This window comes from Leptosomus discolor, chromosome 13, assembly GCF_034619465.1.
Source record: "Leptosomus discolor isolate bLepDis1 chromosome 13, bLepDis1.hap2, whole genome shotgun sequence".
Lineage (NCBI taxonomy): Eukaryota > Metazoa > Chordata > Aves > Leptosomiformes > Leptosomidae > Leptosomus > Leptosomus discolor.
Window position 1 is genome coordinate 6,386,849 of NC_141403.1, and position 16,481 is coordinate 6,403,329.

General features: G+C 37.1%; 1 protein-coding gene across 2 annotated transcripts in view; it reads right to left on the minus strand.

Moving 5' to 3' along the window:
- Positions 1–16,481, minus strand: part of ST18 (ST18 C2H2C-type zinc finger transcription factor) — a 174,414-nt gene that overhangs the window by 51,553 nt on the left and 106,380 nt on the right. For both annotated transcript variants that reach the window (XM_086472493.1, XM_086472494.1), the window contains exons 4-5: positions 13,744–13,798; positions 11,758–11,788 (exon numbers count right to left, since the gene is read on the minus strand). In XM_086472493.1, coding sequence (XP_086328619.1) covers positions 11,758–11,788; positions 13,744–13,798 — 86 coding nt within the window. The remainder of the gene's footprint in view (positions 1–11,757; positions 11,789–13,743; positions 13,799–16,481) is intronic.

Sequence of the window (16,481 nt, forward strand, 5' to 3'; positions counted from 1 at the left end):
CCTGGTTGCATGTGTTGGAAAGAAAAAAATCCATGATAAATCTTTCACATGTATTTCACACCTAAATATTTTATATATATATATATATATATATACACTAGGTCTTCTCGTTCCTCTATTTCTGCTCAGAATATATCTTGGATGGTGTGGGCAGACACTGGTAGCATACAGGCAGAACAGTGCTTTGAGCCCCGCCACAAAGCAATGCCTCAGAAGGACAGAGGTTTTAAGCAGTCCTAACCATGCACAGCTTTTCCTACTCCTGAAAATTGTCATACTCATCTGTTTTTGTAACTGATTCATGTAAGTGATGCGTCTGTCAAGCCTTTAACCTGACCTTTAACCACTTTGTAGCCAGCAAGGATTTTTTGTTGTTAATCTGTTGGCGAGACTTCCAGACCTCTGGGTTTTTTTTTCTTATTCGCAGCAGTCTGCAGGTTGGTAAAGCACGAAAACAGAACTAAGAATTGCCATAGTGGGCAAACCCAGGGGTATGTTCAGCCTGACAACTGGTGTTTACTAAGGCCTGTAATGGATGCCATGTAACATAATAACAGGACACACTGTGTCTCCTGTACATTCCTTAGCTTCAAGAGAGAAAATAAATCCCTTTGAATATCAAGGCACTTACATTTATTGTCTAATGCTACTTCAGGAGCCCACTCTTCATGTAAGTTTGTGAAAGAATAATTAGCGGAATGTTTTAGTTTGTGGAGAAAATAGTTGTAAATTCTTATCCTGAATTGCCTTTTGACTGTTTACTTAACTATACTACAGGAGTAAGCATTAGGTTACTGAATTACAATTAAAGGAGACATCCTCTTCTGGTCTGCAGAACCGTTTAACTTCACAGGCGTAGTTAAAAAGAGAAGGTTAGCCTAACTACTCTTAATCATATTGAAAGTAAAGACATTGGTTGCTGCTTTAGGCCTTGGTCTTTTGTTCATAAACTTGCAGATGCCATCAGACTACCAGTAAGTCAAATGCTACATTTTCCTTACAGGAGGGAAAAGTTAGTATTCAAAGATTAAGGGTCACTTACCACCAACATAGGAACCAGTAGTTTACAAATGATTGTCATGGTCGAGCTTTCCTCTAAGAATTTTAAGACTGTATGAAACAGAGATACCTGAAAGGAACAAAAATTCTGAATGTCTCCCCACCTTAGTCTTCCCCTATGGCTGCTTCTTCTCCAAGAACCAGATGATCTGGATTCTGTCTAACTCTCTAGCACAATGGCTTCCAAAGATTTGGGCTGCAGCTGAAAGTGTTTGAGCGCCTAAAATCACACGAAAATCCTGAGCTCCTCATAAGCTAATGATGAACAGGAGAAATTACTTGCAGTGGATACAGGAAGGAGTTGATCTGCTCCTAGGATGTCTTCAGATTAAGACAGCCAGATTTATGTTCCATTTCCTTAACTATCCCTCATTGTTTGCAAAGAGTGCATGTAAATTTTATATCTCAGTGGAAGTGACAGTGGCAGTGTTCTCAGCTCAGTTTGCTCTAAAAATGAGAACAGACAGAAAGATGGTATTAACACACCATCTCATTGCAGCCAGAAGTTGAAATCTCCACCGAAAGACTGAGAATCCTCAGCATCAATCAGGTCTACAAGAACCATTCAACATCCAAGGACTAGGACAGTGTTTCAAATACCATGAAATTACTTACTGAATTTGAAAGAATTCACATATTCTGACTATATAAGACAAATGCTAGATTCAGAAAACTAGATAGAAACTACTTCGAAGAGACACAAATTAGTCATTGATTTTATACATAGAGAGAGAAGAATATTTTCTAAAAGGAAGAAAGTAAATTGCCTCACTTCTTACCATGAATACTGGAATATAAAATCTACAAGGTTTATGTCTTTGGAAAAATGACAACTAAACAGTAATTGCATTTACTGCTTTCTGTTCTAAAATCCATATAGATGCTAGATGCAAAAGTAAACAAAGTCTCTCAAAGAATGTAAAGAAAATTACTTGTGTATCAAATAAGAATTTCTTGATCAATCTCTTTTTTTTTTCTTTTTTTTTTAAAAGGAAGATACTTGATGAGATGCTTTTCATCAATGAGAATGTCAGCTCAAGAGAAGGCTCCAGTGACTTCATCCCATCTCTGTACCTTTTAAATCACATTCTTAGAAAGATCTGTAAGTTTTACAATACCTTGTATCCTGTCTGCTGTATGGACTACATATATTCTCAGGATTTCTACAACACTGTATGTTGATGCTCCATTCTGCAATGTACTTCCTATTTCCAAACATTGTTCTACTCAGTGGGATATGAATGTATGCCTACAGATGTTTTGTATGTCCATGAATTTCTCCCTGAATAGTGGAACATGCTGGAGCACAGGTTAAATGAAATGACTGTTCTACCTACCTAAAAAAGTAAAAGTGAGAAAGATTTGTAAATTATCAGTTGTGGGGAAACTGCCCATGTCCAGAAGTAACTGCTTGCTTTACAAGTTGTAGGTGGCAACACGCTGACTAGTTGAAGAACATCAAATAGAAAGACTGTGCAACTGAGAAAATTGTAATCGAGGGATGAGCTACAGTTCACTGACAGTCTAAGACTGAGTTAAACCAGAAAAAAATAATTTTCTTTCTAATTATTTTTAAAAAATCCTATAAGTATTAAAATATATTCAAACATTATGCTGAGGAAAACTTATGGATGTGAAAATATGAAAGAAGCTCATGTGTTAACAGAACTCCAATGTGAATTTTACGGATGAAATTTTGCAGGGTAGACCTGGAAAGGACCACTGAGTTCTCATCACTGACAAGAAGTTAAACATATGTTTGCCCTGATTGCTAATCGGGAGTCAGAGTTATTGACATTAATATTTTCTTGTATTTTGTAAAGCAAGCTGAGCCACAGTATCTTTTAGAAATCTGTAACATTTTGACTCCATGACTGAGTGTGTTGTATTTCACCGATTCAGTCTAGGTGATAAAAGACAACCTGGAAAACAGCTCCAGATGGGAATTCCTGAAAAAGTATTTGGGAGAGAATTTGTCAGGTATAATTTTCTTCCATCAATGTTTTTAAGCATCAAGATGGCAAGAATTTAAATCAATAAAATGGGACCAAAAAAATTGCTTGTCATTTACACCTGGTGAATTGGCTGTAATAGAAGTTCAGAACTAGCACGACTTCCTCCAACGATAATTAAAGACAAGCTGAATGTTTCTCATTTTTTAACACCACACACTACACAAAAAAAATGCTTTTTGTGCCTTTCTGACAAACCCATACACGTGGCTTACAAAAGGTCTGTGAATGGGACAGGGGCTTTTCCTGTGCACTGCAGCAATCATTCCAGGGTTAAAGGGTCCTCTATGGATAGAAAAGTTCATGGCCATACATGGGCAATGCTTTTTTTTCTAAAAAGTCACAGTTGTAAGAATTTCAGTCCAGGGCTGAACCAAGATGAAAGGAATGCACTTGGGGTGTAGATGGGAAGAAAGATAAAAGGGAAATTCATATTTATGAGCACTAACATAGAACAAAATAAGATCAGTAACCTGAGGATATTAATGTGCCTGTCTATATACACAAATGAAAGGTTTAGCTAGGAAAAAAGGAACAGAACTGGACAGATAATAATGTTGAGAAAATATGATATCATAACTGAAACCTGGCTGGACCATGATATTAAAAGATACATTTTATTTTAAAAAGACATGTAAGAAAAGCAAAGGAGCTGCCATAGCCTTGTTGATGAAAGAGGATTTATTAGCCCCCATAAGAAGAGGCTGGGGAGAAATGGGTAATGGTGTTGGGTCATTATGTACTGAGCTTGGAGATGTTTCAGACAGTAAACTAGACGTTATAGGCCACCTGACCAAAAAGAACAACTGGACTGTGAAATGATTGAGCAAATAAAAAGAAGCATGTAAAATGAGTGGAGCAATGGTAAGTCTACAATAACATAGAAAAAGTCATGCAGTTATGGTGAAATCTACCCATGCCTCCAGCTCACTGTGATGCCTGAGCCTAAAGGACAATGATTTCAGGCTGCAATAGGTTCATGAAATATTTTTTTTAAAAAAACCCTCTTTTTCTTTTCTTTTTTTTGTTTTTTTTTTTTTTTTTTTTTAGCACTAGTTTACTATTTTAGCAAGGTTCTCCCCACAGGAAAGGTAACTCAGAGAAGGGCAGCACAGATTTAAATTCTCTGATTTTCTTCGTTTCAGTTTACAAGCTTTTAAGATCGCAAGGATATTTAGATCACATGAAAAATAAGACATCTAAAACCTCTAATTGAAATATGTGTTAATGAAACGTGTGACTTCTTCACCGTGTCATTCTAGAGCTCATAGATCAAGAGCTCCTTATGGTTACAGTTGTATATTTGGACCCTTTTCTAACAGGTAAGTTGTCTTCAATAAAAGTCAATTTGGAGGAAACTTAATTTTTATTACATAGAGCTCAAGAAGTTCTTAAACTCAGTAATATGAATGAATGGCCAAGATCTGGGCCAAATCCAGCCTCCCTAGCCTCTTTTTCATTTACTCACTCAATCTGTCCAGGTTCAGTAGGTCAATAAATTCCAGTGGGACCCAAGCCAAGAATTTGGCTTAGAATGGATTAAGTTTCTAGGCAAATCTACAGATCATCAACACAACCTTTGCATCCAGAAAGGCTTGCACGTGAGTGGTCAGCCTGCTAACACCAGTAAATGCTTAAATAAAAAGCATACTGGTAACTACAGTCTGGTTAGAGAAGATGTAAAGAAGATAAGCTTTTCTCTTTTGTTTTTGACAACAGGCAATGGGATTGTGAGCAATTCATTGTCAGGAACCAGAACCTCCCTTTAATGTAGCAGAGGTCCCATAGCTGCATTTTTTTCCTTCCCTTGCTATCTCCAGGCTGTCCACAGTCTGTTTCAGCTTGCTTTTGCTTGGCTGAATCCACCCTTGACATCAGTCAGACAGAGCAATTCAGCCAGCCATAATATTTAACTCATGATTGATATATGTGAGGCAGAAGTCACTGGTTGGCATCTCAATCTCTATATGGCTTGTGGTCATCTACAGAGAAAAGATCTGCCATAAGAGGAAACAACCATTTGGGGCTATAAAGTTCTGATGCATTCTGTCACCCAGCAGAAGGCATTAAGGCATATGCAACTAAATCCCTGCCTAGGGTTGGGAGGATAACATTCGCTGTGTGCTGATGAACACAGAAGCTGTGATGGGAAAGACAACGACTCCTGTAATATATCAAATAACACACAAGTTTTAGTTCAAGGCAAGGAACGTTCTAAGATGCAACAAGCTCTCAGGTAGAAAAAAACCTGCAACTAACTACCTGCCAGTCTAGCAGCCACAATTAAAGTAATGTGGATTTGACATATATTATAAAACTGTTACAGAAAAGCATACATTGAAAGTAATTAACTGTTGCTTCTTCTATTTTTTTTTATACTGAATGGAGGTTTTAAGTAGAAAAATGTAAAACCATTATCAAATAAAATAAGAAACAGAAGAGTCACTGAGACTGCAGGAGCTGGCTAGAAATGAACATAGTAGATGTTAAAAGAGGCCTATAATATGGTAGAAACTTATCTAATGCATTGTTACGGAAGAAAGCTATAAAAGTCACCTATAAAACAAATGCACATAAAGTATCAACTAAAGCAAACTAAAATGGAAATCTGATCACAAAATGCAACTTTTAAATGTTCTAAATAAATGCAGGAGAAGGTGGAGATCACAGTGTGTACATCAAAAGGTCTTAATATCTACAGGAATTCAGCAAAAGGTTCGTTACAATTAACAACTCAAAAAGAGTGTGAGATACAGTTTCTGTCTCAACCATCTTAGTGGTTAGCCAGAACAGTTCACTAAATAGTGAAGTCAAATAACTGTCAAACTCAGGGGTACTTTCGAAATGTTAGTCATTACTCGTAGTCACCCAGAACTATATGGTGTTATTTTTCTTCACAGAAACACGGCAGTGTTTTTAAGAGTGGAAGTTATTATTACCTTTTATAATCTCATTCAAAGAATGACATTTCAATGGAAAAAAACCTTTGTTTATGTTCTTGATACGCTAGTTCCAAACACTTTATGTGAGCCTTAACCCACTCACATGGATGTTTGAAAACTTGAGGCGGAAAATCTTTTAATTTTGAATTGATTTCTATGTTTATCTGTTTCTTGTTTACTGTTTTAACAGTACTGAAAGAACCACCTTGTTCTGAAATATGAAAGCATATGGGACTACAAACAAGGCAGAAAGCCTGAGGTCCATCCACTCATCAAAGCTCTAGGAAAGGAAAAGGAGAAGAGAAGAGTGGAGGAAAGGGAGAGACAGAGCAAAGGGAGAGGAGGAATGATGACGCCGTAGATTTCACAATTTGATGGCTAATTAGGGAGGGACTGGAAGATGAAGGAGGGAGCAAGGGAGGAACTTAGACACAGCAGACCTCTAAATTTGATTGCCATTACAATTTATGCTAATGCTTGTTTTATTATGATGAGAATGATTGATGTACAGGATATTATAATAAGGACAGGTGAATTCCAGCACTATTATTTTATTTGTTCCATGACCAGTGTATACTTACCTTTGCCTCACAGTAAACTGCACCACGTACCGATTGTTCAGTCTTTGTTTATGCTTGACTGTTCAATGTTTTCTATCAAACATCAATTACAAAATCATTTTTCCTTAGCGTAAAACATAGATTTCCACAGATACTTTGAGGAGAGTACTGACTAGCACGCCAGCCTAAATTCCTTAAAAACCTAACAGTGCTGTCAGAAAAGAATAAGAAATGAACAAGATTTATTGGGAATTTAAGAAAGTATGATTGATGACAATATGACAGACTTGATTCTGTGACACGATTATACCAGAAACCATGGAGTAAGAGGCAGAGGTTAATATTTCCAAAGCCCCACTGCAATGGCTAGGGCAGGGAGGAAATTCCTTTTCCAAGCTAGAGTGCAAGCAGTAGATACTCTTAACTCATCATTCTGTTGCCAGAGTTTGGGAATAGGTACTCTTAAGGTTAACGCCCATTGTTTAGTTGAAGATCTAACTAATGACCATCTTCATCTGGCATTTACTACTAAGCCTGTTTGGACGCAGGGACATATTTTTGTTTCAGCAAAGCACACTAAGGACTGCGAGGGTCCCACACTCTCTGCCAGTGGGAGAGGAATGAGTCACCAGGAACTGCAAGAATCCACCTCAGTTCTATTCCAAATGTGCTTATTCAGGATTACGACAAATGAGCTTTTTTCCAGCAGTTTCCAGAAAATCAAAGCCTGTGACCAGCTCCGGTGGAAACAGAAGCCAAGCCCAAAGGACAAGCCTGACAGTTTTTCCAGGTGCAGGCTAGGAACAAAGAGCTTTCTCAGTCTCTGTCTCACTTTTAAGCAGTGCTATGGGATAAGAGTACTGTGAAGGTGACAGCTACACAAACCAATCTTAACCTCAGTTCTTATTGAGGAATATCTTTGAGTCTTTTGGTGTGATTTTGTTTCATGTGCCACTTCTTCCATCATCTAAGTACTGCTTTCACCTCTTTCTCAGGTCACCTGCCAGACTACTGCTTCTTCTCATACAAATACTTCTTAAAAACCAGCTTATTTTATGAATCTCAGAAAAAGAGTTACCAATGAATCTTTCCTTTCTATATGCAGCAAGGCATATACAGCCCTTTTCTTTCATACCATGAACTTTTCCTGACTGACCAAATCACCTTCTATCTACCAGACTGTCTACCTCCATTCCATTACTGTCTGAAACTAGAGTTCAGATATTATTGGATATATATCACCTAACAATACTTAGAGGAAACCAGCAAAATATTCATCATTGTAGAAAAAGTAATAACTATTTCAGTTAGCAAAATGCTTTTTGGTATGCTGTCGTTAATGTTACTTACAGTAACATACCTCTTGAACATTTTGGATAAAGTCAAGGAACACATTTTAGTAACATAAACTTTCTGAAATACTTCAGTACCATTGATAGCAGGTTGCTTTGCTGGTGTCTTACCCTCCTAATCAAGAGACAGCAGCAAAGGGTGAAGTGTCTGGTTATTCCTTCTATTAAAGAGACAGCCACACATCTGCTCTATTACTTCTCTCTCTGCTAAAGCACTCAAGATGCTCGTATCTCTATACATTCACACTGAACAGTTCAACTTATCTGAATATCTAGAATGTCTCACAACATCTGGAACAAGAGTTCCAGATAAAAAATAACTGTCCTTACTTTCAAAGAAACGGTCCTTTGGAAGAAGTGATCCAACACTACAGAGAGTAAGGGGAAGCATAACTATTCCCACCAAAGAGTGGGACTGTTCTGCATGACTTGAAACACCAGTGCCTTGTGGTGTCTTCATTAATTATTAGAAATTAGAAAGACATGGTTTCACCTGTACATAGCCCAGAAAAGGTACCCTTTCTATTCAGATATGGACTTAGCCAAATGGATCTGTGCTTTCGTAATCCCGTGCTTGGATCGATTCAATTTGCTCTTCCTTGGTCTGACCCAGATGCACTCCATAACCTACAGATGGTTCATCATACTGTATCCCATCTGTTAAATAGAACACAGTAATGAGAATACATCACACCAATATTCCTCACTTCCCTTTGGTTTTCATCCTAATCCTGAACACAGCTGAAGGTCCTGGTCCTTTCAGTGGTCCATGACTAAATCGTTTAAGAGAAGACCTCTTCTTTCTGCTTCTTGCAGAAGATGGATACCACAGAGTTGTTATGCCCAAAGGTGTCCGATTCAAACTCGAATGTATGGGACAGAGTTCTCCAGGCTTCATGCTCAATTCTGCCACATATTGTGTTTTGCTATGTTTAGGTTGTGATGAAAGATTCACCTCTTCCTGTGGGTAGTTTAGATACCAATGAGATCACCACAGCACTGCCTTCCTAAATGAAAAATTAAGCCATGTTGTTCATAAGTAAATAATTAAGACCAGAAGGAGAAACAGTTCTGTTTTGAAGGACTTATTAAGTTCAGTATATTATGCTTTAACACTACAGCATATGCAGTAGATACAGTGAAAAAAGGTCTTCTAAATCTGAACTAATAACACAGTAGTATTAGTAATATTCACATATAAAGAAAATTATTTCTATGATATTGAAATCTGGGATTCCTTAAGGTATACAATTACATGAAAGCAGTGCAAGCTTGACACTTAGGTAGGAGTTGCGTAGAGGTGGTCAGTATCTGGAAGAAAAGTGCTGTCCTCTGAAAACTCAGTGCAGTGCAGGAGAACTTTTAGTTATTTTACTAAACAGAAAAAAATTAACCCCCAACTTGGCCCTCAAGGTGATATTTTTCTGAAAATACACTTTTTATGGTGAAAGGTGGTCCTATTTCTCAGGAAAAGATGGATGATGGCAAAACTATTAGCCTGATTTCTGGGTGAAATCTTGGCTTACTTGAAGCCAATAGATTTTTTAGCATGGAATTCCATTAAGCAAGAATGCAACCCCTGAAATTTAGAACAGAGAAATTTTCATGCCTTATTGAAGCTAATTAGTGATTGCAACTCTTTGTTTTGCTTTTCATTCGTTTCATTCTCTACTTTTGTGAAACACAACTTGCAGAATAAGAAAAGGATAACAAATGCTCTAGAACCAATCAATGTTATGAAACTAATAATAATACAATATGAGCATGTAAGCTTATGTAGTGCCTTTCATGTAGAAGTATCCCAAGGCACTTTGTAACAGAAACTCAATAAGGAGTGCAAAAGTGCTTTGTCAGATAGGATAAGCCAGGGGAAAAGGGGAAATTAATTAAGCGTGGATTTAAATTTCTCAGCCAACACAGCATTTAGAACCTTGGTCAGAAAAGACAGTGGTTCCAATATCTGTATCCAGGGAACACAACAGACTATTTCAGTTTTTAATTCTTGAGGAACGTTCAATAGTTTTTTCCACAATGATATGGGTGCGAGTCACAGGAATGCAGTTCGTAGGCTATATTTCCAGAATGCTGCCCCTGCCTCTGTTTTTTGTAAACAAATAGATTCATAAAAGTTGGTCACCTGACTTGTATGCCAGAAAAACCGCTTGCCTGTGGAGATAACCAACAGGGAATTTGTACAGTAGAAATTACAAATACCAAGTTAAGGCCTGGCAATGGCTTCATTAGCTGTTTAGCTCACTGTTTTAAACCAATGTATGTTTCCTTATGGAGGTAGTCCACACCTCTGGCAGAGAGAGTGGTCTGTTACACACTAGATCCTAAGATAGCATGTATTTCACAGAGAAAAGCAAAATTGCTTGGTAAAAGCTATAGTAAATGATAATGCATAAATTACAGCTTCCCTGATGTTGCAGAAACTTGCACATCCTCTATTTTTCAAACATTTTTCTCTTAGGAACACATGGACCATCCTCATTTTTGGATGCCTGCCTCTTCGGATTAATGCATCCTTCTGGTGCATAAATTAGGGTTGCACAGAGGAAGAAAGGAGAAGCACTAAATCTCAGGAAACTGAAGCCATACAGAAAAATGAGATTCACAGTAGAGCTGAATGAGTGACTCACCACGAATAATTTATCCAAAAAGTTAGCCACCACTTCTGTTCATGGAATATCTATAAAAAGCTTATAATTTCCTCAGTTTTATTATAAAACAAAACCTTAAAATATTGTATGTCATCACTGCAAATAAATTCCTGTAAATATTTCATGTCCTGTCTGAATAGAGAGTGGCATTTTGATTGATCAAATAAATCACACGATGATGTTTCTGTTCCCTAGACATATAAACCCACAAGCACATACTTCAGACGCCTGCTATGGTTAAGAAGGCAGCTCAGTAGCATGTGATGAAAAGTGACTGTAGGCAAAATAAGTTAATTTAAGAAAAACTCCTAAGAGCAAAAATGTTTCCATTATCTATATTGCAGCTGTAGCCCATTGAAATTTTTATCAACAACTCCAGGAATTTGCAGCTACCTGTAAATATTTCACATGAAGAGTGAACTTGTCCCAGAAAAAACTTGAATTTGATGGTATGTGTTCTTTTTTGAAGATTTGGTATTGAACAATACGCTAGTTTTTCCAGAGTTTGTTCTAAGCTCTTGGACCGATTATTAGGAGTGGTGCACACAGTAGTGTTACATTAGTAAGGTTAAAGTAGCAATGCTAAAATTTTACTAGATTGTTTGTGATCTGAAATATCCTTGTGCAATTTATGGTTTTGAATGGACTGCCGTGCTTTATGCAAATTGGAAAAGTACTCTGTCACTTCAATAAAATATGAAACCTCAGCAAGTACTTGAGGAAGAATGAGCCATTAGTGCATTTAGAATTTACCGCAGTTTACAGAGACTATCAGTTTTGTAAAAGCCATCTAACAAAAACTTATAAATATGAATATCTCTTCGAATGTTCATATGTTAAAATACTACAAGAAAAAAAGACTGAAGACTGATCAGAAACTATACTCTTTTGTTGTGTGCCCTGACACAGGCTGAAGATAAAGACAGCGTGTCAGAATCCTGCCCACTTTGCATTACTTTTGATTCTGCTTGTATAATTATTGCTAACATTTTGCGCTTTTTTTGGATATATTTAAAAAGTGAATCTGCATGAAGTACCCTTTGTCTGATTTATCCTAAATCTCTACTTAATACATCATTTGTTGGATTCTCTTTTATAGCGACACCATTGGTATGAATTTATCAATTCAGACAAGAAAACTGAAAAAAATAAACAACGTGAGTTCTTACCTCAGTTCTTGAGCTATAGAGTCCACTTGAACTGTTAATAAAAGCAGGAAAGAATGAATTAGTTTATGCTTCCAGATTGTGTTTTCTACAACCTTGCACCTGCCTATCTGTGATGACAGAGGTGTGGCTATCAAAACACAGGTGATTATTTCATAGTAATAACAGGGCTGTAGCTACTGAACAATATAATCCTGTTAACTGAACACCTAACAGTTATCTGAACTGTTAACTAAATATATAATTCTCACAGTTATTTTAGGATGCATAAAACATGAAGTATAATGTTCAGTGGAACAATAAAATAATAACAAGAATTAATAACAAGAAAATAATAAGAAAAAATAAAAGTAAAAGAGAAGGCACTTGTTTTTATTGAAAATCGAATGACAAATCCCTGCTTCTTCTGAATTTTAATTCAGTTTGGGAATGATAAAGGCTGTTGCTTACAAACACCTACCCACACAAGGATATAGATCATATTGACAAAGCCAACAGGTGGTTCTGGGGATTACTCGTCTTGCACAGGCAACTTTTGTGGTTTCCACTTCTGGGAAAAATGTTCCTGATATATTAATTCCTATAGATGTGTGTGCATGTGTGTAAAAAAAAGGCAGAGAAAAAATCCATATGGTTTAAAAATGTGTTATTAGCTTTTTGAGTGAAAAGGTATGAATCCCCTACTAAATACAATTAAAGTCTGCTAAGCCAGCCAGGCTGTTTTAACTAGCAGTCCTGACCAAGAGAGAAGACATGCTCTAATGCTGGGGTGTGAATAACTTCCCTATTCAGTGGCTTTGTCCAAGTCCACTGTTCTGGTACTTTTGAAAGATATGTGAATTTTACATTAATTTCAGAGAACACTACCGAGGGATGTGTCAAAGTTTGGACATGACAATGCCTATATCTTTTAGCAAGGCTTGGCTGTATTTATCCCCTTGTCTGCAGGCAGTTTGTGACACTCCCACCACCTTCCTCTGCCTTTTCTTAAATGAAGTCTAACACTTTTCACCCCTTTGGTCATTTGAAACTAGAGGACTAAACCAAACCACACTTTAATTTTTCATTCTGACCACAACTTGAAGCTGAAGGTATGATATTAACAGCCAAGAACTACTGAGTTGTGACAATGAATCAAACTAGTCTGTTTTGCACAATCCTGAGTGCACGATTCACATTAAAATCAGGGTGAAGGGTGGGTGCTTTGCACCTCTGAAAATAGTCATAAACAAAAATGCTCACAGGGCAGGCAAAAGTTTGACATTTATTTTTAAGTATCTCAATTTTTCACTCATTATCAAGAGTCACAAAAAGTGTTATGAATGAAAATAAAAAGTTATTTTCCTGGAAGGGCTGTATTGCTAGTCAATCATGTTTTCCAGATGTTGAGATCATTAAGGGCCTGTTTATCTCTCAGTTCTGCATTTCCATCTGTTCCTTACAAAAAGAGAGGAATAGCTGGGAAATACAACTGTGTCACAACTTTGCAAAATGAAACACGAGCACCAGCACTTAAAAAAAGCAACTGGTTCTCCTCTGCCGCATACACCTGCACCTTTTGATTAAAGTAAATTTACTTCTGGACCATTTACGCAGCCAATTTACAGATAATTAATGGCAATAGACAGAAAAACATTCAGTTGGCTGAGACAAAGTTTTGTACATTATTTTGAAAGCATCCATTCAATGTTGTCTAGCTTTACTCCCTATGGAAAATCTTTGTTTGCATAATAAAAAGCATAACCTTTATTTTCTTTCAGAAATAGCTCAACGAAAATAGCATAGAGTAGATTTTTTTCTGCTTTTCTTTAAACTCTAGCTAATAACATCATGCCTCTTAATGCCAGCAGTCTGTGTCCTGTCTTGATTAAAAAAGCAGCCCTAAGGAAGCTACACACTCTCTTACTGCACATTAGGGACTGTGCACAGGAACTATCATATTTCATGGTGTGCTGGGCACAGGGTCGGGGAACGTGCTTGCTAACTCACCCTTGGTTCCTTTTGAGCGTGTGCGCAGCTTTTTATTTTCCCCATCTGCATCCATCTGTAATATTAACACAAAGTCTTTACTTCATTCCTTTTGCCATTGAGAAAAAAAAAAAAAAAGTCTCCAATGCTTTTTTTTTCACATTTCCAAAGGCTAGACAGTAATAGAAAGAAGAATAATCATGCCTTATTAATCTTGTCAAAGAGATAAAAAGCCATCTGTGAATATCTAGTAAATACCTAGGAGATACCTTTAATGATACAGATTTGTTTAATAAAGTGATGGTTATGAGTGACTCTGTGAGGTTTAATGACAAGGTCTACAGGTGTTAGCTGAAGGCATGAGGTTAGAAACAACAATGCTGTACGAATGCTGCTTTCAGCATCCACCTCCTGGAAGAGAAGGTCCCAGAAAGCCACAGCGCCTAGAGGCACTCTGCATTATTGTCGTAACTGAAGCACATCTTAAAAACTGCACTGGAACCTGCATTTCTGACAACTTCATCTTTAAAACGTGAAACCCTCTTGCTCGAGCTTGCATAATTGCACACATAGAGATTTGAAATACTTCACCACTTAATCAACGGCTTCTTAGAGAAGGTTTGATCAAAGAGATAGTTATAGATTTGTAGGAGGTTTTGGAAGAATGTATTCTCCAGGTTTGTACTTCATATTAAAAAAAAAATCCAACCCCCAAAAAGTGAGCTGTTGCCATAAGATTTCAAACTGAAATAAGAGAGACCTTTCAAGGTCAGCTGTGCTCATGACACCTCTGGCTACATCTAAACCAGCACTGGAAATATGCACCTTCTGGTCTTGGATCTGGCCCAGATCCATAATTGTAGGGGCAGGTTTTCAATCCATGGATTTTATTACAAACCCCTGAAATTCAGAGATTAAGATTTCATGTTCTGGTGTGGAGAGCTGCAGTGACATACAGCAGATTGTACAACAGTGTAATTTTGACCATGTCCATAAAGGCAAACTCCTCTTCTTTCTAAAAGTGACTTCAATTTTTATGTAAGGAAGACTCTATCATGAGGAATTTTTGCCTAGGAAAAATATCAGGAACTCTGAAATTCTTCTTCAGTCTCTGGTGGTGCCTTACTAGCTATCTTTGCCTTGAATCTTAGATTCCGTTTGTAAAATGATGATGATCAAACATACTGTAGATGAAGCAACTGCCATGATCTGCTTCTGCAGATCAATATGCAAGAACAAACACAGACACCAGCCTCTGATTTATATACCTGTGTTGGGCAATCGGTAGATGCATTCTGTGGATACCAGAAGCTGCCTATGCCTGGCATCTCTCTCTGCAAAAGGTCGCGAGATAAAACCCAATGTCAACAGAAGCCCCTATTATTTCACTCTTCCTTGCTGAGGATCAGCAGAAGAGATTTGCCCTGCTGAGGGAAGTTGCAAGAAGTTCTGTTTGTGCCTTTTTCCATTTATAGTGTTTGAAGATCTGAGGATGCTTTATTTTTAGCTTTATATGACTCAGATAACTGAGATGTTTTGGAGGACTTATCTGAAAGAACATAGCAGAATATGACAAAATCAACCCGAGAAAGAAAAAGAGTGAAGTCAGCCTTTCCAGGGGAGAAAAATAATTTCTCTGATTTCCTGTGGGGTTTTGTTGGCTTTTTTTGTTTTTTTTTTGTTTTGTTTGGTGTTATATATGGTTACACATTGTATAGAGCTACTGGAATCAAAATACCTATTTGGAGGAAAGAACACAAGCATTTGAAAAGGCTATTCGTGTACTTGAAGAAGTCTAGTTCTAGAACACAGGTTATCGATATCTGAAATGCAAGTATAAATTGATCGACATGCACTGCAAAGCCAGACAATGATATCTTTCCTCTGTTTAGATTTACATCTGATGTTGATTATTGGCAAGGAAAGAACATAAGTATCTTGTGTTTACGTAGTGGGGCTGATGGCAGCCTTTACTTGTTACTATCCTTAAAACCTAGGGAACGAGTTTTTGCAATGTGACTGCAATGGTAATGGGAAACATGGCTCTGTTCGCTGATGCTGAGTTGTGATTGAAGGCACTGACCTGCCATAGACTTATAATAGGGGAGCAGGTGTGGCAATGATGGACTTTAATTTCCTTTAATAAACCTTTTATGTGCCACACTTTTACTGCCATTCTATGCTCTCCAAGGTCCTGCACATAATAGGTTCATTACTTTTGATTACTATAGTCTATTGAGACAAACAACTCCAGAACACACTATATATTATGTTCAGTTAAACCAATATAGACTATTTATCCACTGTGCATTATTTCACCTGCAACTCTACAGACAAAATTAACAACAGCTCCTGTAAGCTAAAACTATTAAAACCACTGGTACTCCTTTGTCATCATTTCATAATAAATACCACACCAATCACAGTGCTGCTCTTTTAATTATGAAACAAAAAGTGTCCGCTGCTTCTGCTGAGCAGCAGTTACTTTGGTCTGAATAGCACGTTTCACTGTGATGAATATTTAAAAACTGCACAATGAGTGAAAACCAACAATAAAATCAATGCAGGGGATTTTGCTTTTGATTTTCTTTCCTTGTAATAATTTGAAACTGAGAGATGTTTAATCAACTTAAACCTAAAATTTATAAGACTATTTAGCCTGGTGAATGCCACATATTAGAATAATCATCATGTCTGTGTTGCATAAAAAACACTTTAACTTACAAAAAGTCCCATGCATTAACTTGAAAGTTATACAA